Source organism: Peromyscus eremicus, chromosome 3, assembly GCF_949786415.1.
Source record: "Peromyscus eremicus chromosome 3, PerEre_H2_v1, whole genome shotgun sequence".
Lineage (NCBI taxonomy): Eukaryota > Metazoa > Chordata > Mammalia > Rodentia > Cricetidae > Peromyscus > Peromyscus eremicus.
In genome coordinates this window covers 99,968,180-99,989,485 of record NC_081418.1, presented here as the reverse complement: position 1 = coordinate 99,989,485, position 21,306 = coordinate 99,968,180, and the positions used below count along the sequence as shown (strand labels likewise).

The window sequence follows — 21,306 nt, the reverse complement described above, 5'->3', positions numbered from 1 at the left end:
ATAATCCCAGAACTCTGGGGGTATCTCTGTGAGTTCAAGGCTAGCCTGGCCTACATAGTGAGTTCCATGACAACCATGGCTATGTAGAGAGACCCTGACTCAAATAAAAGCAACAAAAAGATTTATGTGGCTGGGTGTATTTATGTGTGTGGTGATGTTGTGTTCCCCAAAATATTGTGCACCCTAATAAACTTATTTGGGGTCAGAGAACAGAACAGCCACTAGATATAGAGGCCAGAAAATGGTAGCACACACGCCTTTAATCCTAGCATTCCAGAGGCAGTGATCCCTCTGGATCTCTGTGAGTGCAAAGCCACACTGGAAACAGCTAGGCATGGTAACAAGAGCCTTTAATTCCAGGAAGTGATGGCAGGAAGCAGACAGGTAGGTATTTAAGGCATGAGGACAAGGAACTAGAGCTGGTTAGGCTTTTAGGCTTTGAGCAGCAGTTCAGCTGAGATCCATTTGGATGAGGACTCAGAAGCTTCCAGTCTGAGGAAACAGGATCAGCTGAGGAATTGGCAAGGTGAGGTGGATGTGGCTTGTTCTGCTTCTCTGATCTCCCAGCATTCACCCCAATACAGGTATTGTTTTTACTAATAAGACCTTTTAAGATTCATGCTACATATGTGTACCTTCTAAGATAGAGGGCATTAGATCCTCTGGGACTGGACTTACACATACATAGTTAGTTGTTGGCAGTATGAACTGAATTCTGGTCTTCTGTAAGAGCAGCATGTGGGGGGTGGGAGGGTTGTTCTTTTGTTGTTGGTGGTAGTGGTGGGATTCTTTTGTTTTTATTGTTTGTTTTGTTTTTGTGACAAGGTCTCACTATGGTTGAAGAGTTTGTTCGGTGGGGCTGGAGATGAAATCCAGAGCATTGTACAAGCAAGGCAAATGTTCTACTGCTAAACTGTATTTCCACCCCAAGCGTCTTACCATGTAACTATAGCTGGCCTGGAACTTGTTAGGTAGATCAGGATGAACTTGGACTGACAGAGATCCTACTGCTTCTAATTCCCAAGTACAAGGGATTAAAAGAATGTGCCACCATGCCTGGCTGCAAGTGCTCTTAACTATTAAGTCATTTCTGCAGGCCCATATCTAAGTTTAAAGATCTAAGTCATTAGTGGGAACATAGTCCATTGCTGGGACACAGCAGTCACAATAGGGCTAACCTTGATAAGTGTGTTAATATTTAGACAAATTTTAGTGCCTTTTGGAACTCAGGCGACTTGAGAATCTTCCAGCTTTTTCATGTTTGAAATAAAAATTCATTCCAAAATTGGACAGAGTTCTAGAATGTTTTAGTTTAGTTTGGGTTGGGGGTGGGGTGGTAGTACTACTGGGGATTAAACCCAGGACTTAAAATGAAAACTTACATCAAAGACTTCTGGTTTGAAGGCCTACGACTACACACAGAATCTCTCTATTAGACATACCACCAAACTGGAGGTCATTCCTAAACGGAGCAGCCTAGGTCAATGACTTTCCTGGCCTCCCCTCTCACCCATAAACCCTATGGATGTCACCCATTACGGATCACAAGGAGTGTTGTGACACACGTCTCAGTAGTAGTACCCCGTCATCATCTTCACCCTCATTAGGCATTTTCATTTGGGAGGATCGTAATGCAGGGGAACTAGCAGCGCGATGACAAGATTATAATCAGGAGGCACAAAAACCAAACGCATCTCATGAGGCGTAACGACGGCCACAGCCACTTCTGTGACCAGGCTACCACGACCTTCCCCCAAATTTAAGAATGTGTATTCTGGAAACCTGGCCTGCTTCTGAGCGCCACCGGCTTAGGGGGCGCCGGGCAGGGAGGTTGGCTCCCGCCAGCCGCGACCACTGCCCGGGACAATAGAACACAGCTGGCGGGAGCGGTTACTTGGAGTTGGGGGAAGGCCAGCAAAGGCTCGAGGGACGAACCGCCTGAAGCAAAGCAGCGAAGCTAGCCCTGCAACTCCCGAGCCCCGCTACAGGCGGGAAGGCCACGCGAGGGGCACGGCGGAAGAGGCGGGGCGTGGAGGCGGAGCTTGCCCCGCCCCACGCCGCCCTCGCGCTCGGCCGCGCTCGCCGCGGGCGATTCTGATTGGCCGGCTCAGTCCCCTGCGCTGATTGGACGCGTGGGCGAGGCGGAGGAGAGCCGTGCGCAGCGGCGTGTGTGGGGCCGTGTGCAGACCCGCGTGTGGCGCAGGCAAGGACCCTGAAAATAAACAGCCGCTGCTTTGCGAGTCGCCTTCCTGGGCCTGCGTCCGAGTCTCCACCGCTGTGGGCAGCTCAGACGCCGAAGGTGAGGGCTGAGGGTGGAGGCCGCGCTGTGGAGGATGCGGGGTTGGCGCGGCCGAGACCGACGGAGGGCCGGAGCTGCGAGGCGCGATGGCGGCCGCACCTTGGCCTGTTCCCTGCTGCGTCAGGCGCGGGGCTCGGCCTGGCTGCCTCCTGGGCCTTGGTTTCCCGCCCGCCGCTGATGACCGGCCGTGTTGGCCGTCCTTCGGCCGGGGAACTAAGAGCCGGTGCGTGGGGGGCCTCGCTCGGCGCCCACGGCCGCGCAGGCCGCAGGCGTGCGACGACGAGGCCCGGCGCCCTTGGGGCCGAGGCGAAGAGGGTCGTGGGCGGGCCTAGCGCCCAGGGCCAGTGTGGCGGGAACTCCTGGAACGGGGCGTTGTGCGGGCAAGGGCGCCCGGCGGCGGCGGAGGTCCGCAGGCCGACCGCCGGGTGGAGGCCTGGCGGGCCATGTGCCAGCGGCTGCGGGGCCTCGGGAACCGACCCGTGACGAAGCCCGCGCACGCCTCTGTAAGGCTCAGGAGTCTGGATTCGGTTTTCCATACTGCCAACCTTTATTCCAACTGATTTCTTGCCATTTGTGTTCCTAAACGGCTTCTTCTACTCTGTTGCTCAAAAGAAACTACTTTCTTCTGAATCGATAAGATTCAAGTCTTAGGTCCTCAAACTCTATTAAGGGGCGGGCGGGGGTGGGAAGGATTCCCAGTTTGTCAGGCCTTTAAGGCCATCTCGGCGTCAGAAGTCTTTGCCAATATTTCTCGGATTAAACGGATATAAATTACAAGCAAGCCTCGGAAGTAGAATTGGCAAAGGTGAATCTAGTTTTTCATTAGCGTGAAAACCTGTTTTAGAACGGTCTGATCGACCCCGTTTGGGTTTGGGTGTTGATTTTATAGGTAAAGCTTTAGCTTGTTGCCACATGTCAAGCACATGGCTTCAGCTACCAGACCCTTTCAGAGGAAGTGACTACATCTGGTCAGGAGGTGGGGGTGGGGGTCTTAGGGAAAGGAAACATCGCACAGCAATCGTCGGATTTCAAGTTTTTGCAATATTCTTGAGGACACAAAACAGCCAAGACACTCAACTTGTCTGCATTAAAGTAAAAGGGAATTAAGATATATCCTCATTTTGCCCCCAAAATAAGTTTTAGGAGATAAAAATCCCCATTTCCTGTTGTTTGACCGAGTTTTGGAGAGAATTACTGCAATGATTTAATCTTTGGGTTAAAATTTCCAGGTTAGCCATTTGCTCCTAGTATGTATTGAATGTAAGATTTTAAAAAGACAGATGAGCTGTAATATCCTATCGCGCAATTCTTTAATTCTGAAAAAACTATTTAAAGAATTACCGTGGTTAAAATGCAAGTTATCAAATTGTAACCCCCATAGTTCTAGGTACTTTTTTTCCAGCTTGTTAAGCTTGCTTCTTGTCTACAAGGAACTCTCTGTTTACTGGACTATAAAGGGAATAATTTATTGGAATCTCAAGGGCTGAATTAAAGGCTTAATTTTACCCCCAAATTACAGCTCCTGGCAACAGGTTTTAAAAACCTAACAGTATTGTACCTATGTACTTACCTCCAACTTCATATTAAAAAATTCTTGTATTTGAATTATTCCTTTTCATATTGATAGCAAGAGATAATTTATTTCAAACAGATGTGCAGTCTATAAAATGTTTTCAATCAAATTAGTGGAAGACCAAGGACTTATATTCTGGCAATTGAACAACTGCAGTGGGCAAAAATAACTTTTAAAGTATTAAAAATTTTGTAATGATTTATGACGATTATTTTGGCCTTTTAGAACCTAATAAAATTATTTGGTAAATCACTGCTGGAATGATTGCTCCATTAGGTAAATACTTGCTCAGAGAGTTTGCCTTCCTCTTCTAGCCTCCTGACAGTAAGTTGAGAGCCAGAAGACTTAATACCAAGGCATCCTGGCCAGCTATGTGGAGAATGCTCTTTTCCATACTGCCTCACTTAATGGGGCTCTTATTCTGGCAGTGTCTAATTTCAGGTTGTTAAATACTTGGGATAATAAAGTGAACTTAGGTCTCAAATACAGATTGCAAATCTGAATTTGCAATTTGTACATTAGGAATATAAGCCAGGTGTGGTGGTATAGGTCTATTTCATTCCAGCACTTGGGAGGATGGGCAGGATTGTAAATAAATTTGAGGCCTGCCTAGGCAACAGTAAAATTTTGTTTTAAAAGGGCAGGGATTCCAGGAGTGGTGGCACACTCCTTTAATCCCTGAACTCAGGAGGCTGAGGCCCATCTCAATTTAAGGACAGCCTCCTATACCTAATAAATACCAGGCCAGCAAAGGCTATCTGAGACCCTATTTCCAAAGTGGGGGGAGGGATGGAAGAAATAACAAGGGTTACAATAATCACCTGGAGTTGACTCTCTAGTTACAAATGAGGGTTTTTTAACTAGTGAAATTAAGTTGAGTGTTTGTGTGTGTTTGACAGTCAGGTTTAAAAGAAAAAAGATTTTGGTTAAAAAATCAAAAGATTACTGGGAATAAATTTAAAATGACTCCAGAGTCTTAACTGTTTAGTTTTTATTTCATTTATCTAAAAGAGTGAATACTTTTGTGCATTGGAATTCAAATAATATATAAGAAGCATGTATGTATATGTTTCTTATCACTATCACATAGCCTTAATTTTACAGAGATTTAGAGGCAAACTGTTGACATCTTGTTAGTACTAGGGTCTGCCTGTATGGTTTTAGTAGGTAAGTCATTTGTAATCTGTGATCTGTTCCTTTTCTTTGTTTTTGTTTTGTTTCTTTCTCTTTTGTTGTTTTGTTTTAGTGAGACGGGTATCTTTGGCTGTCCTGGAACTCTAGACCCATTTGGCATCCAACTCAGATACACTGGCCTCTGTCTCCCAAGTGCTGGAATTAAAGGCGTGCACCACCACCATGCCTGGCCACCTTGTTCCTTTATTAAAGGGAGCAAAAATACATACCTTGGAGAGTGGTTAGCATAATAGATTATAAATTTATGGCTGACATGTTAGGTACTCAGCTATTCATCAAGACCTTGCACAGGTAGGACAGGCAGAAATGAAATGGATATAATTAACCAAGGTTAGGTAGTGAATTGTAGAATAAAACAGTCCCTCCCAGTTCTTAAGCTATTTTTCATCATGGTGGCCAAAATCAGGTACCACACACACTGTATCTTGCTTCCTTTTATTATATCTAGTTTATTTTTATTTTTTAAAAAAGATTTATTTATTATGTATACAATGTTCTGCTTCTGCTTGCATATATCCCTTCAGGCCAGAAGAGGGCACCAGATCTCATTATTGATGGTTGTGAGCCACCATGTGGTTGCTGGGAATTGAACTCAGGACCTCTGGAAGACCAGCCAGTGCTCTTAACCTCTGAGCCATCTCTCCAGCCCTATATCTAGTTTATTAACAATGGAGTGTGTGGTATTGTGGTACCAAGTCAATTTACTGGTGAATAATATGAAGTGAATATGTTCAGAGGGCAAGAACTGCGCTATGGTCTAGGTATAGCAACCCTGATAAGGCAGGGATAATCCCCTGCTTGGGAAAAATTGATCCAGAACATACAAATGAATGTAAAACACTGTGTTTGGAAAGCCAGGTGAAATAGTAAAGATAGCTCACTACACCCCATACTTGTTGAGGGCTGGGATTCTCTTCATTATTCCTATTATATAATATGAATGCATTTTCTAGGAGGTAGTTATGATTTTTTTCTGTTGAGGTTCCTTAGTGGCACTCTACCACTGAGCTACAGCCTAGAGATGATTGTTTTATTTATTAGAATTCCTATTAGTCTTGACTGTATATAGTTTACTGGTTTTGGTATAAATGTGTTATTGAAAATGAAGACAAATGGCCAAAAGTTCTGTTATTTAATCTGTAAAGCCTGGGTATGTTAAAAAATCTGTAAAATAAGCAAACTCTTAGTTTAGTGTACCTGGCGTCTAAGTGAGTCTTTTCCAAACTCAGATACCTGAGCTTGATACCTGGAATCCCTGTGAAGAATCCCTGTGAAGGTTGAATATAGAGAGCTGACATATGGAAATGGTCTTCTGACTACAGGACCTTCCCTGCCAAATACATTTTTTTGTGTATGTGTGCCTACATGAGTTCATATGTACCATGTGCATGCAGAATTGCCTAGAGGACAGAAGAGGGTATCAGATCCTCTGCTAGAGCGATAAATGATCTTAACCATTGAGTAATCTCCACCCCTCTTTTTTGAGACAAGGTTTCATGTAGCCAGTGCTGGCCTTGAACTGATCCTCTTGCCTCTGCCTCCCAAGTGGGATTGCAAGCTAGTACCACCATACCTGGCTTTATTTTCTATAATTCTAATTTTGAAAAGATACTTGATTTCTAATACAGAATTCATTCTGTGTTTTTTTGTAAACTTCATCATTTTCATCTAGGAAATTGACTTTAAAACAAGAAGCTTGAGTTTGTGAGAGTTTGAACCACACAAATCTGAGTTCCAGTATATCTGTAAATATCCTGACTTGAAGACTTAGGATACTTCGATTATACAGGGGTCATAAAGCTTTAACAGATGTTTGAAACTGAGCACCTATAAAGTAAAGGAATAACAGCCATGGGGGATGTGGCTGGAGCGGTCCATATTGCCTTCAATTCAAATCCAGATTCTCCTTCATTGTCATTGCTCCCAGCTAGACATGTGTCTTTGAGTTAACACGTGCTTACCCTAGTTAACTAGTTAACCTGGGTTTAACCATGGTTCTTGTCCTCCACCCCCCAGCTGAGGACCGAACTCTGGGCCTTGTGCTTGAGAGGCAAGCGCTCTACCACTAAGCTAAATAAATCCCCAACCCCAACTATGGTTCTAGAATCTTTATGCTCCCAAGATACATCTGTGCAGCATAGTTGATAGCTAGGTTATTAGCAAAAGGAAGCGAACAAGCAGATCTCCTGTTGCCTAACAGCGGTGGAATGAGTATTCTGGGTTTGGGGTTGATTTTTGTTGAGACCTAGTCTCACCATGTAACTGCTAGATTGTTCTAAATATTCAAGATCATCCTGCCTCAGCCTCCTTATGCTGCAATTTTAAGAGTGTACCTGCCACTGTGCCTGATAATTGTTTTTTTTTTGTTTTTTGTTTTTTTTTTTTTTTTTTTGGTTGTTGTTGTTTCTCTCTCTCTCCCTGCCCCCCCTCTGTCTCTCTCTGTTTTTATATTTTTATGTATGTAGCCCTGGGGATAGAACACAGGACTTTAAGAATTTTAGGCAAGTGCTATACTAAACTACAGTCCTATCCCATATTGACATTTTGTGTAGCACTTTTATTGACATTTTGTGTAGCACTTTATGATTGAAATCCTACAAAGGTCTGAGTTCTTAGGCTAATAAAAAGAGCTTGCATGACAAGTTACAGTAAGATGGAGACCTGGGTGCTGGCTCATTTTAGTTTTCATGGTGGAAATTTTTCAACTATTCCAGGGTTGTTAGATAATAATAACAATTTTTTTTCCACCTGGAACTTTCTTGGTTTACTCTGTCTACTAGCGCTATATTTTGTATGACTGTTGGTCTGCATGGTTGTGTGTGCCATGTGCATACCTGGTGCTAGTAGAGGCCAGAAGAGGGTGTCCAGTATCATAACTGCTGAGCCATCTTTTTGGAACAGAGTGAGCCTTGGTTCCTATTGGAAGCAAAAGCCTTGGCTCCTAAAAATCTGCTTTCATAGGCTCATACCTGTGGTTTGAGAAAACTTCAGTTACAAGTGACTGTACCCTTAATGAGTAGGTAATTGAAAACATTACCATAGTGGTAAATTAGTGATAAAGTAACTTGTGATAGAAAACATTTATTTAATACTTTCCTGTTGATATTTGGTTAGATTGGGTTGGGTCTATATAAGATACACAGTTGCACAGAGCAGAAAGGACTTAAGACTTCCCCACTGTCCCCAAAAGCCATGCTATATAACTATTAAAAGGATCACTATATGGTATGTTGCAGTGATTCAAAGGTGAACTACTTGGCCTCAGCCCTCCACTAAGCATTGTTAGTGTGGTTTGGCAGCTGTTAACAAGTACTCCGGATTTTAATACAAATTCCAAGCTGGAAGATGTGTTCAGGTTTTCTGAATACACTTGGTATTGAAGTGACTCTTAAAAGTTAGAAAAGGGTGTGACAAGTGAGGGGACTGTAGAGAAATCTAATAGTCACAAGTAGTGAAAGTCATAATTCTCAGCTGTGTTTTAAGTTTTTATGAGGAATGATCAAAATCTCTGAAGACATAACTAGATGCATTTATTTGTATATACGACGATGTACTTGAGTTGCCTGGCCAAAGAGAGAAGCCAACTTGCATGTACATTATAGACTACTGAGCTCACTGACTGGGTTGACCTTTGATTTCACCTTTTTGATAAAGAATCTGAATATATATATATATATATATATATATATACACACATACATATATATATATATATATATATATATATATATATCCCAGGCTGACCTGGAACTCCGGATTCTCAGCTACTGTTCATAGCTTGAATTTTTAAATTAGTGTTTCTTGGCAAAAGTAAGCCTCTATTTTTCTTTTTTGAGATTAAGGTTCCTTAGGCACTAGGTGTACACATAACAGTCATGCTGGCAAAACACTCAGGTTAAAAACTGGACCTAGAATGTGAGGTATTACTGGGATTATTAACATAAGCATGTTAATCCATATATGCCTCATTTAGAAATTGTACAGTTTTAGGGTTTTTCATTTGCATGTTAGTAGGTATGTAAATGACAAGTAAATATAGATGGGTGTTATTCTAGCCACTATAAAGTAATTCTAAGTGTTTGATGTTATTTTTTAATATTCCAAAGCTCTAACTGCAGCTATGAGCAGCAACGAATGCTTCAAGTGTGGACGATCTGGCCACTGGGCCAGGGAATGCCCTACTGGTGGAGGTCGGGGTCGTGGAATGAGAAGCCGCGGCAGAGGTGGTTTTACCTCGGATAGAGGTATTTTTGTCGAATAAAAAATTTTGAAGCACGCCAGAATTCATTAATACCAAGACTGGCCTGATTATTCCAATTCTTTTCGTTTCTGCTAAAAATAGGGTTCCAGTTTGTTTCCTCGTCTCTTCCTGATATCTGTTACCGCTGTGGTGAGTCTGGTCATCTTGCCAAGGATTGTGATCTTCAGGAGGATGGTAAGTATTTAACACTTCATACTCTGGGAGAGATGTGTGCCTACACACAGCTTTGTGATGTTTTCTGACTTAGAGGGTTTGTAGTATGTGGTTTAAAGCATGGCATTACTTTGTAAAGGTTTTATAGTCTTGGTCTGCTTCTTTTCCTTATTGTTGAAGCCTGCTATAACTGCGGTAGAGGTGGCCACATTGCCAAGGACTGCAAGGAGCCCAAGAGAGAGCGAGAGCAATGCTGCTACAACTGTGGCAAGCCAGGCCATCTGGCTCGTGACTGTGACCACGCGGATGAGCAGAAGTGCTATTCTTGTGGTGAATTTGGACATATTCAAAAAGACTGCACCAAGGTGAAGTGCTATAGGTGAGTCATTACGTTGGTGCTGGGGGGAGGGAGGAACAAAACTCCATTGTAGATTTTTGTGGAGGTGTCTGTTAAAGGGAGAGTGGAGAGGCTTATCAGTGAGTGCATTTGGTGAAAGTGAGAATAGCTTGTGAACTTGGTTCTCCTTCCGTGGGGTGGGTTCTGGGGATTGAACATCAGCCTTAGTGGCAGATGACTTGACCCACTGAGCAATCTCATCTAGTCTTTTTTTTTTTGACATGATTTTGCCTCCTTTGTGGTACTGGGTATTGGGCCTGAGGCCTGAAACCTGGTAGGCAGGCACTGCCACTGAACCTAGATAAAGTGTGCAGTATGGGCCAGTGAGGGCTTGGTGGATGTCAAAGTACTTGTGCATGCCTATGTTCTGGCCCTGTATCCCACAATGGAAAGAAGAAACAAACTCCTGGGATTTGTACTCTGATTTCTGTACATGATCTGTGGTTTGTGTGTGGTGTAGTTACTAAGTGCTGTTGGGTGTATGTAAATGAAACCATGGGGTTAATTTACAAATAGTAGACATCTTTGCTAATACTTTGACCTTGGCGATGGTTAATCTCTTATGACTAGGTTTTTGAGAACCTAGTCTTACTCTATTCTGCTGTTAAAAAATATAACCTAGAATCTTAACTGGGCATGATGCAGTAACACCCAGAGTCGTAACCCAGTAGTCTAGTCGTAAGGCTAGAACTGGTTGTGTTTGAGACCAGCTTTGGCTTATATATGAGACTGTCTTCAAAAGTAAAGTAGTTTATATATAGTCCTTTTAAGGAAGAAAGAACTTGTGCTAATATTAATAGCTTTTTGTTAGTATTGACCATTGATTTGATAGCAGTTTTATTTGTTCTGAGAAGCAATGTGAGCTGTAATTTATTTATTTGTTTGTTTTTTAGGTGTGGTGAAACTGGTCATGTAGCCATCAATTGCAGCAAGACAAGTGAAGTCAACTGTTACCGCTGTGGCGAGTCAGGGCATCTTGCACGGGAATGCACAATTGAGGCTACAGCCTAATTATTTTCCTTTGTCGCCCCTCCTTTTTCTGATTGATGGTTGTATTATTTTCTCTGAATCCTCTTCACTGGCCAAAGGTTGGCAGATAGAGGCTGTTCCCAGGCCAGTGAGCTTTACTTGCAGTGTAAAAGGAGGAAAGGGGTGGAAAAAAACCGAATTTCTGCATTTAACTACAAAAAAAAGTTTATGTTTAGTTTGGTAGAGGTGTTATGTATAATGCTTTGTTAAAGAACCCCCTTTCCGTGCCACTGGTGAATAGGGATTAATGAATGGGAAGAGTTCAGTCAGACCAATAAGCCCTTTGGGTTTGAGTGTGTTCCCATGTAGGAGGTAAAACCAATTCTGGAAGCATCTGGGCTTCCATAAATAACATTAATTTTTAGCATAATGACGGCCTTGGATTGTCTGACCTCAGTAGCTATTAAATAACATCAAGTAACATCTGTATCAGGCCCTCATAGAACATACAGTTGAGTGGGAGTAAACTGAAAAGACAAATGTGTTGCTGGCTATGCCAGAGAAATCGGGATAAAAGCCTAACACAGGAGCAGCTTCATCCCATACAGATGGTGATGGCAAAGGTGTAGAACACATTTTTTTCAAAGACTAAATCTAAAACCCAGAGTAAACATCGCTCAGAGTTAGCATAATTTGGAGCTATTCAGGAATTGCAGAGAAATGCATTTTCACAGAAATCAAGATGTTATTTTTGTATACTATATCACTTAGAAAACTGTTTCATTTGCTGTAATCAGTTTTTAAAAGTCAGATGGAAAAAGCAACTGAAGTCCTAGAAAATAGAAAATGTAATTTTAAACTATTCCAATAAAGCTGGAGGAGGAAGGGGAGTTTGACTAAAGTTCCTTTTTGTTTGTTTTGAATTTTCATCAATGTATATAGAACAAAATGCCATATTAAAGAGGGGAATGCAGAGGACTGAAAGATGACAGTTTGGACTTTTCTTTCTGTGCTAAGTAATGTCTTCAGTAAGGAAAAGCTGGTGCCAGCAGAACACAATGGCCCGGGTACTTTGTGCATTTGCAGGACTATAGAAAGTTCTCTGGGTCTGCTAGAGAGAGGTCTAGTGGGTAAAGGCAGTTTTTGCATAAGCTTGGTGACCTGAATTTGGTTCCAACATCCTTGTAAAGGTGGAAAGAGAACTGACTCTTGTTATGCTTGATTTCACACTTGCTCTAAAGAAAATTCTTTTGACTTGTCGTTACAGCGGTCTTAGTTCTCTGTTCACTCATTCATAATTCTGAAGGATCTGAATTGTTAGATTCCTTGCCCCCACCTCTAGCCCCAAGAATCATTTGTTTTAATGCCTTCACTTTATAGATAATAAAATAAGCTATTGGGATGTAGTTTAGGGTTAACCTTAAGCACCCTTCCTACCCCTGCTCTCTGAAATACAATTGGTGGGTTTTTTTCCCCATTTAGTAGTTAATGGTCCCCTCTCATTACCATGGGATTTTTCACATTGGGTGCATTTTTTTTTTTTTTTATCCTCTTGTAGATAGTTCTGGTCAGTTTGTGATGTCTCTTACTGTGACTAGTGTTGGAGTATCTTGGCTATGCTGTGCCTGTGACATATTTGCTCAGTTTTACACTGAAACTTGGTGTTTCTGCTGAGCAAGTGGTAAATTTATTTCTAAAAGTAGACAGCAGCATAAAGAATGACCTGTTTTAAACATCACTGTTAAATTACAGTTGAAGCCTGGCCAAAAAAAAGCAAGCCTAGTGGGTAATTGTATCTGTTAACCTCAACCTGGAACCCATGTAAAGGTAGAAATAGAAAACTGGTTTTCACAATGTCTGGTGACCTTCACACAAGCTGTGGCATGCATGCACGTGCACAATAAACCTTGAGGTTTGGGGGTTAGTGCACATGTGGTTTCTTTTCAGCCTCTGATCTAAAGTTGCAGTACATAAGGTTTTGAGGTCAAAGGCAATTACGGGTTCATACAAACATTCTTGTACATGCTAGGCCATGTGCTCTGGTAACTCAGCCGTAGCCCTTACCTGTGTTTTGATGCCTTTGGTAAGTGGTTAACCAGTTCTATAGACCACAAGTGTTGCTTTGTAAAATACGAATTACTTTGCTCTTGATGGTGTGAGCATGTGTTTTGCAGGGTAGCCCAACTAATACGTAGGAGCTACTTGGTCTATAATTCATGTAGGAATGAGGTTTAATTGGGAAAATTAACTCATGTGGTTTAAAAATCAACTGAAGGATAGCATTGTCTTCATAAATAGTTTTGTGGGATTTAGTTGGGAGTCAGAAGATTAAAATTGTTTTTTAAAACTGTAGGGTTTATGTGTATGTGTATACATATATACCAAGGTGTGTGTGAGGAAAAATTTGTGGAGTTCTTTCTATCCTACATGGGTTCTGGGGGTTGACTTCAGCTTATCAGACTTAGGTGGCAAAGTACCTTTACCTACTAAGCCATTTTGCCAGACTTGCAGCTTTTGCCTCTACAGAAGCCTAGAGTGTTTAATTTATTTTCTTTTTTCTTTTTTTCCGGAGCTGAGGACCTAACCCAGGTGGCCTTGTGCTTGCTAGGCAAGTGCTCTACCACTGAGCTAAATACCCAAGGCCCCTCCCCTTTTTTTGGGGGGGGGGGCAGGGTTTCTCTGTGTAACAGTCTAGGCTGTCCTGGAACTTGCTGTGTAGATCCGCCTGCCTCTGTGCCTCCCGAGTGTTAGGGTTAAAGGCCTGCGCCGCCATGCCCACCTTTGTTTTGTTTTTTAAAGAAATGTTCTGCCAGCCTCAAAACTTGGTAGTACTAATGCTTTAGCCTCCCAAATGCTAGGATTAAAGGTGTGAGCTAACACACCCAATGTTACCTTTTGTTTCCTTTTTGAGACAGGCTTGATATATAGCCTTTTTTCACCCCTAGAAATAAATTTGGAAGCCTGGTGGGTGGTGGCCCTTACCTTTAATCCCAGCACTTGGGAGGCAGAGTCAGGTGGAACTCTATGAGTTCCAGGCCAGCTTGGTCTACAAAGCGAGTTTCAGGACACCTAAGACTGTTAACACAGGAACACTGTCAAGGAAAAAAAAATGGTGTGGTGGTGTACACCTTTAATCTCAGCACTTGGAGGCAGTGGCAGACAGATCTGAATTAGAGACTAGCCTAGTCTATAATGCAAATGAGTTTCTACTTTTTTTTTTTTTAATCATTTAATGTCCCTCATGAAAATATTGTCATGAGTTCAATTAACTGGGATGTAGGTTTTAGTTTTGTGGTCTTTACAAATAAAATTATAAGGATGTTGGCTAACAGCTCTGGCTCTCCTGGAACTCAAAGAGATAAGAGATCTGCCTGCCTCTGCCTCCCGCATGCTGGGATCAAAGACATGCGCCACCAACAACAACCTGCATCTTATACTTTAAAAGTTCTTTCCCCCTGAGGGACAAATACTCTTAAGAACTGTGTGGGAGATGACTCCACAGTTAAGAGCACAGACTGTTCTCCCAGAAGACCTAGGTTTGGTTCCCATTTGTAACACTAGGTTCCAGGGAATCTGATTTCCTTTGGCCTCCAAAGGCACTGCACACATTGCACATACATGCAGGTGAAACACCTATAAAACAAAAACTGCTGGGTGTGTGCCAGGTGCGTTTAGTTACAGAACTCAGAAGGCAAAGCAGGTGAGATGAATTAGAGGCTACTTTAGTCTGAGTTCCGGGCCTAATGGTGTACATAGTAAGACCCTTTCTCAAAAAAAAAAAAAGGGATGAAGAGAGACTTAGCAGTTTAACGGCACTTACTCCTCGAGGTTCTGATTCCATCACCAACATGGCTGGAATGTCAATCACCTGTAATTCTGTAATTCCAGTTCCAGAGGATCTAATGCACTCTTCTGGCCTGCTTGGCACCAGACACAATGGTGTTTGTACACATGCAGGCTAAACAGGAAGTAAAAAGATGTGAGATGGCTTAGAAGGGACAGGCACTCTGATGACCCGAGTTGGATCCCTGGACGAGAAGAACTGTTCACTGAAAGTTGTCCCTCTGATCACAAGTATTGTATGCTTGGTCACCTACATGCTTCGTTGGTTGCAGTGATGGGAGTTCATGACATTGGTTCCATACAAAGCACACATCACTTCATTTTCAAATTTACAGTGCAGCATTACATGAGAATTTCTTTGGCCAGTACAATAGGTTGTTGGAGCATTTGACTACAAGTTGAACATTGGAAATCCAAGATTAAAAATTGGATACCAGCTGTTTTCAGAGGTGAAAAATTGCATAAAATGCTGTTGCACTAGAAATGTATAAAATCACCTTGGGGAGTGTGTATAAGGGGCATATAAACCAATTCAATGTCATGATTAGACTTATGATCCACACCCTGAGATGTATGTTCATACATTGTGAAGACCAAAGCACTTAAATGATTCCAAACACCAGATAAGAGTAACTCAGGCTGTAAATTCTGGGAGACAGATTGGATACCCACAACAGATCTGTTTGCAGTGTTGGTTAAGATATTAGAAACAAAACTTGGAGTTCTTGGCATGTTGAGGAAGAGTTAAATTCCATGTATTGGGTGGCTTTTCCTAGGGAGATAGCAAATCCAGCTTCACCCTGGGTATGGCACCAGGGACATGCCAAAGAAATAATTCCACCCAAGTCTAGCTTGGTGAACCATGAGGTTCCGTGACTCAATGGCTTCTGCATCCCTGAAAAGCCCACCCTAGCAGGTGTTATGAAAGCCACATCCTTGTAGCTCCCTGTACAACTTGGAGGTAACTTGGCTTGAGTCGACTGGCTTCAGCAATTTATTTTTTAAACTTTGGGGAACAAGAGGCCTTGAGAAGCTTGTAACTTGCTGAGTTTTTAGAGCCTCATTTCTTAAGCCTCCCTTTATGAGGGAATGTTTTCAATTAGGAAATAGTATATAATAGTTACTAGTTTTCCAGTAGTTGGCAGAGTGATTGATTGGTTGACTAGAAGGTTGATAGTTAAATCCCCATGGTTTTTAAACTCAAAGTTACAAGTATATGATTTTTCTAGATCATTTTGAGTGCATTGCTTTTGCAGTGTGCTCTAGTATCAATCCAGTGAACAGTTACAGATGAAGTATTCCCAACTCAGAAATGCTCATTCTACAAATCATAGTCCAAGCTTCCAAGTACTGTATTCTGCCTATATATAAGGATTTAAACCAAAGATCCTATCATAAATAGTTGTTAGTATTAACTCCTTTACTAAAATTGGGAATTCAAACACTTGGCTTAAAATGTTCAAAAATAGGTTTCCAGATGGTTCTAATGTGCCACCAGATTGAAAACTACTGGGTTAGATGACTACAGGTATTAGTGTTGAAGTAGGAATTTCAGAGCAGCTACAGTGCTAGTTATCTTAATTACTGTGGTTTCAGTTTTTTAAAAAATTATTTTGCATGCCTTATAATTTAAAGAACTATCCCATGTCTGTCTACTTTCAGCCCAACTACAAAGCTGTTGCTCATAATCACTTAGTAAAATCCTTGTAGTAAACTGTGATATTAGCCAGCTAATGCTTAATTATCTGATGGTAAGGTCCATGGTGTAGTACTCTTGTCTTTAATCTACTACATTTATACTAACTGCCTCAGACAGAAAAGATTTATGAATGAGGCATATTGACCTACTACTTATGAGTCAGCCACATGTGATCACTGGAACTCTTGGTGGCTTTTTCTGGTCAAGAATTTAGAGTTAGATGTTCAGTACTAGAAGATATTTCTGGCCGATTAAGGGATAATCCTATTTAGGTATATACTAAATATTTTGTATAGTACTTCAATGCAAGATTATATAGGGGCTGGAGAGATGGCTCAGCGGTTGAGAGCACTGACTGCTCTTCCAGAGGATCTGGGTTCAATTCCCAGCACTCATATGGCAACTCACAACTGAAACTTCAGCTCCAGGGGATCTGACACTTTCACACTAATGCACATAAAATACATTATTTTAAAAAAATGTTTATTTGATAAGGTCTCACTATGTATTCCTGGCTGTCCTGGCACTTAGAGATCTGCTTGACTCTGCTTCCTGAGTGCTGAGGTTAAATGTGTCTGTCACCATGTCTAGCAAAGATTTCATTACTTTTGTATATGTCTGTATGAGTGATTGCCATTGTGTATAGCTGCTGGGGCCAGAAGAGGATGTCAGATGCTGTAGTGCTGGACTTACAGGTGGTTGTTAGCTGCCCAACTTTCATGCTAGGAACTGAACTCAGGTAAGTCCTCTGGAAGAGTAGCACATACTCTTAACTGCTGAGCCATCTCTCCAGCCCCTTACATTTCATTAAATTTTTTTTATATGTGTATGGGTGTTTGCCTACGTGTATGTCTGTGCATCATATGTGTGCCTGGTGCCCATGGATGGCAGAAGAGGACATTGGATCTCTTGGAACTGGAGCCATGTAGGTGCTGAGAACTGAACACAGAATACAAGTCCTTTGGAAGAGCAGCTTTTTCCTCCCTCCAAATTGAAGCAAGCTTTTAATTAAACATTTATATACTGAGCAAGATGGAATTTGGTCAGGACCACTCCATAGAAACTTTCCAGCTGAGTGAGTGGCCCTGAGGCACATGTTGTTGGGGTTTATATGCCCCAAATCCAGAGGCCACCTTTTCCATGGGGCTTTTTTGTTTTCAAGAACTACAACTCCCAGCATTCTAGGAAGTTACCGGTCCTTGGGCAGGTGGGGCTTACAGGTTACTTTAGGGTATAACATTTCTACCTGAAGTTGTATCCTGGTTCAAATCCTTGACTCTATGATGGGTACCAGTTTACATTTGGCTCTAATAACCATTAGCTTAATGGTACCCAAGCAGGACTTATCATTTAGTTATATCAATAGTGTAAGAAAGAGCCAACAGTAATTAGTGGAAGAAGGGCCAAGGGCCCTGTGATGGATATCTTTGTTCTGCATAAAGGATGCCAAGTATCCTATTGTATTGTAGACCTATTTGTTAATGAATCTATTTGTTGATAAATGATATATCAATTAGCATTATGGATAGCCATTTTGTCACCTATGTCAGGGAGTTTCCTTTTTACTTAGTGTTTTCAGCCTGTTAAGGGGAGCAGAGACAAAGAGATTTTTTTTTAAAAGATTTAGCTAATTATTATATATACATATTCTCATTACAGATGGTTGAGAAGGCACCATGTGGTTGCTGGGAATTGAACTCAGGACCTCTGGAAGAACAGCCAGTGCTCTTAACCACTGAGCCATCTCTCCAGCCCTATGTACTCTCTTCTTTCACTACTTCCAGCTGGGGCACTGGTTGTCAGGGCCCAGGAAAAGTGAAAGGCTAGTCAAAGGCTGGGCAATGGGACAATTATCAGAAGCATCTGATTAGTTGATCCAGGTGAAAGGACAGGAAGCAATCACATCAGCTGGACTGGTTTACATCAGCTTTCAGCAAGTCAAGCTCAGCAGCTTACAGTTTGCGGGTGCTGATAGTGTCTGTCAGCCATGTGAAAGTCTGCTAAGACAAATAGAGACTAGGGAAAGAAGTTGAAAATTCAAGAACTTAAAGAAAAACCTATTTGGAACTTTCTCGTTTGACCTGTGACCACAGGTGGATCCAAGCCTTACTGTGGAAGAGCAACCAATGTTCTCAGTCACTGCTGAGACATCTCTCCAGCCGCTTAACTAAATTTTAAAATCAGGTCAACAGTGACAGAAATGACTGGAATAGTACTGAAATAAGCAGTAATGTGTAGATGGCAAGTTGGTGCATGCCTGTAATCCCAGCAGCACCAAGAGAGTTCAAGGCCATCCTTGGCTACAAACATTTTAGGCCAGCCTGGACTACTCCAGATGTGTGTCAAAACAAAATGCAACGAAAACCTTATAAACCTACATATAGTGCTGGAGAGGTGTGAAATGGGTCTCATGAATGAGTGTAGACAGGACAGCTTTCCTTTTAAAAGCTCTAGAGAAGAAAAAAAAATGTGGTGCTAGGGATTGAACTCAGGGCCTTGTGCATGCCAGGTAAGCATTTCATCACGGAGCTTCACTTGTAGCCCCAAGAAGAAAATTTCCTTGCCTTTTCCGACTTCTAGCAGCTGTCCACATCCTTGGCTCTGGCCATATCATCACCCCCCCTCCTTGACTCACAAGATGACAATTCTCAACTGAACCTTGGCTTCCCTGTTATAAAGACCCTTCTGATTCTATGGAGGCCACTGGAAAACATGGGATGACTCCCATTTTGAGGTCCTTAGTTACACCTACAAAATCCCTTTTGGTTTGTAAGGTAACAATTTTCAGATCCAAGGGATACAGGTGTGGGCATCTTTGAGGGCTGTGTTTTGATGCTTTTGTTGTCTACCATACCCCCAATAAATTCTAGATAGAGGAAAGAATAGTATTTGAGGTTCATAGAAGGGTGCAAGAGACAAATCATTGGCAAAAGCATTCTCTGGCTTATGGGTCAGAGGGGTTGGGGAATGTTTTTAACTTGGAAGTGTTCTTCCAATCAATTCAATGTACCCTGCTTCTGGCATAGATGACAAAACAAGGCTTGGATTGATTGAAGTGACAAGAATAGATTGAGTTCCCAAATCAGGATTCTTAAAATTTTTACTTTTTTTTACTTCATTTGTTCTATGTGTATGGGTGTGAATGTGGAGGTCAGAGGACAGTTTGTAGGAGGCAGTTCTCTCCTTCCATCTTGAGTTTCAGCATACAAACTCAGGTCATCAGGCTTGGTGGCAAGCAGCTACACTTGTTTGAACTGTGAATTGGGTGTGGTGGTGCACATCTGCAGTTCCAGCACTTGGGAGACTGAGGCGGTATTAGCATAGAGTTTGAGGTCAGTCTAGGATAATAGCAAGAGCTTGTCCAAAAAGAAAAAACATCCCAAACCAATCTGGGTGTAGTGGTTGCTTACCTGTAGTCCCAGGAATCAGAGGCAGGAAGATCAGAGTTCAGTCATAATAGCAAGTTTCAGGCCAGCCTGGGCTACTTGAGAGCCTGGATGCAAACAAAAGTCTTTTTTGAAGCCAGATGTGGGGACATAATGTCTTTAAGCCCACAGCTGGAGAGTCAGGTGAAACTCTGTGAATTTGAGGCTAACCTGATCTGCATATGGAGGTCCAGGCCAGCAGAACATCATAAGGAGGCACTGCCCCGTCCCTCTGTTTCTCTCAAGTCTGTGTGTGAAGACTGACCATTCGTGTTTGGAATAAAATATTTAACATAATGGCTAAAACATTTCAAATGCAATGGCTTCAGGACATTTCTAATTTTACAAAGAATTAGGCTCTAGGCCAGGCAATGGACTTTGGACTGCTCATTTCTCAGTCCAAGTTGGCTGTTCCTAACTAAGTTCACCTCTCAGAAAAGGGTAAAGGTCAAGATTTTCTTTTTTAAATATGTGGTTTTAGCAATTTAACCTAGTATTCATTCATTCCATGGGAATTGAAGTGATGCACACCTCTTTGACTCTATTTGTGGAATATTTGTTTAACTATGTAAAGATGTGCTGCATTTGTTTAACTGTGTAAAGATGTGTTGCATTTGTTTAACTGTGTAAAGATGTGCTGCATTTGTTTAACTATGTGAAGATGAATTGCTGTCTTACCTTGCCTGCCTAAGGCATCTGATTGGTCTAATAAAAAACTGAATGGCCAAGGGAGGAAGTATAGGCAGAACTTCTGGGGAGAGAGAGTAAGTAGGAGGAGGAATTTAGGCTTAGGGGAGAAAAAAAGGGAGATGCCAGGGGGCAGGCAGACAGACACAGAGGAAGCAGGAACGTAGGGCATACAGAATGAAAGAAAGGTAAAAAGCCCCGAGGCAAAATGAATAAGAAACAGGTTAAAATTAAATTAAAAAGCAACTGGAACAAGCCTAAGCTAAGGCCGAACATTCAAAATAAGTCTCTGTGTCTTTATTTGGGAGCTGGTTGACAGCCCAAAGGAAAATGCCAACTACATCCATTTCCATAGTTCCCCACCCCCCCTTCAAACTTATGGAAAGTTGGAAAGGCCAAACTCCACAAATCTCTGAATGTAAAATGTCATGGTGCTTTGATAATGCATAAATTAAGGGTTAAGGCAAAAAAAACCTTGGGGCTCCTGGCCCAAAACACCACTGGCCATCATTTGGTCATACACCCACACATAGTTGCAAGAAGTGGGAAGATCCTGTTTGATCCTGAACTCCTCCTAGTGCACCACTTTTGTTGAGATTCTTTGTACTTAGCAATGGTTGAGTCTAATGGTAGAATGCACAGGAGCAGGGAAAGCTAATAGAGTGGGCTGACCATGGCCCAGATGCATAACCAAAATGACTGCTGAATGGATAGCCAAAACAAATGCTACCAGGTTCCCCCGAACTACACCTGACTGTGATGCCATTGAGGTTTTCACCTTCATAAATCCTGTATCCCTGAGCTTT

General features: G+C 42.1%; 1 protein-coding gene across 6 annotated transcripts; it reads left to right on the top strand.

The window, feature by feature from the left end:
* The first annotated feature begins 1,349 nt into the window (after positions 1-1,349).
* Positions 1,350-11,830, top strand: Cnbp (CCHC-type zinc finger nucleic acid binding protein). Of its 6 annotated transcripts, none has more exons than XM_059258150.1 (5): positions 1,350-2,299; positions 9,173-9,289; positions 9,409-9,501; positions 9,658-9,859; positions 10,771-11,830. In XM_059258150.1, exons 2-5 carry the CDS (start codon positions 9,187-9,189, stop codon positions 10,886-10,888), a joined length of 516 nt encoding a protein of 171 aa, XP_059114133.1. In that variant the 5' UTR covers positions 1,350-2,299; positions 9,173-9,186; the 3' UTR covers positions 10,889-11,830. The 6 variants fall into 6 exon arrangements, with proteins under 6 accessions (XP_059114133.1, XP_059114135.1, XP_059114130.1 ...); XM_059258152.1 differs by having other exon boundaries at positions 1,354-2,299; positions 9,173-9,310; positions 9,658-9,845; positions 10,771-10,888; XM_059258147.1 differs by having other exon boundaries at positions 1,360-2,299; positions 9,173-9,310.
* Positions 11,831-21,306: the final 9,476 nt, after the last annotated feature.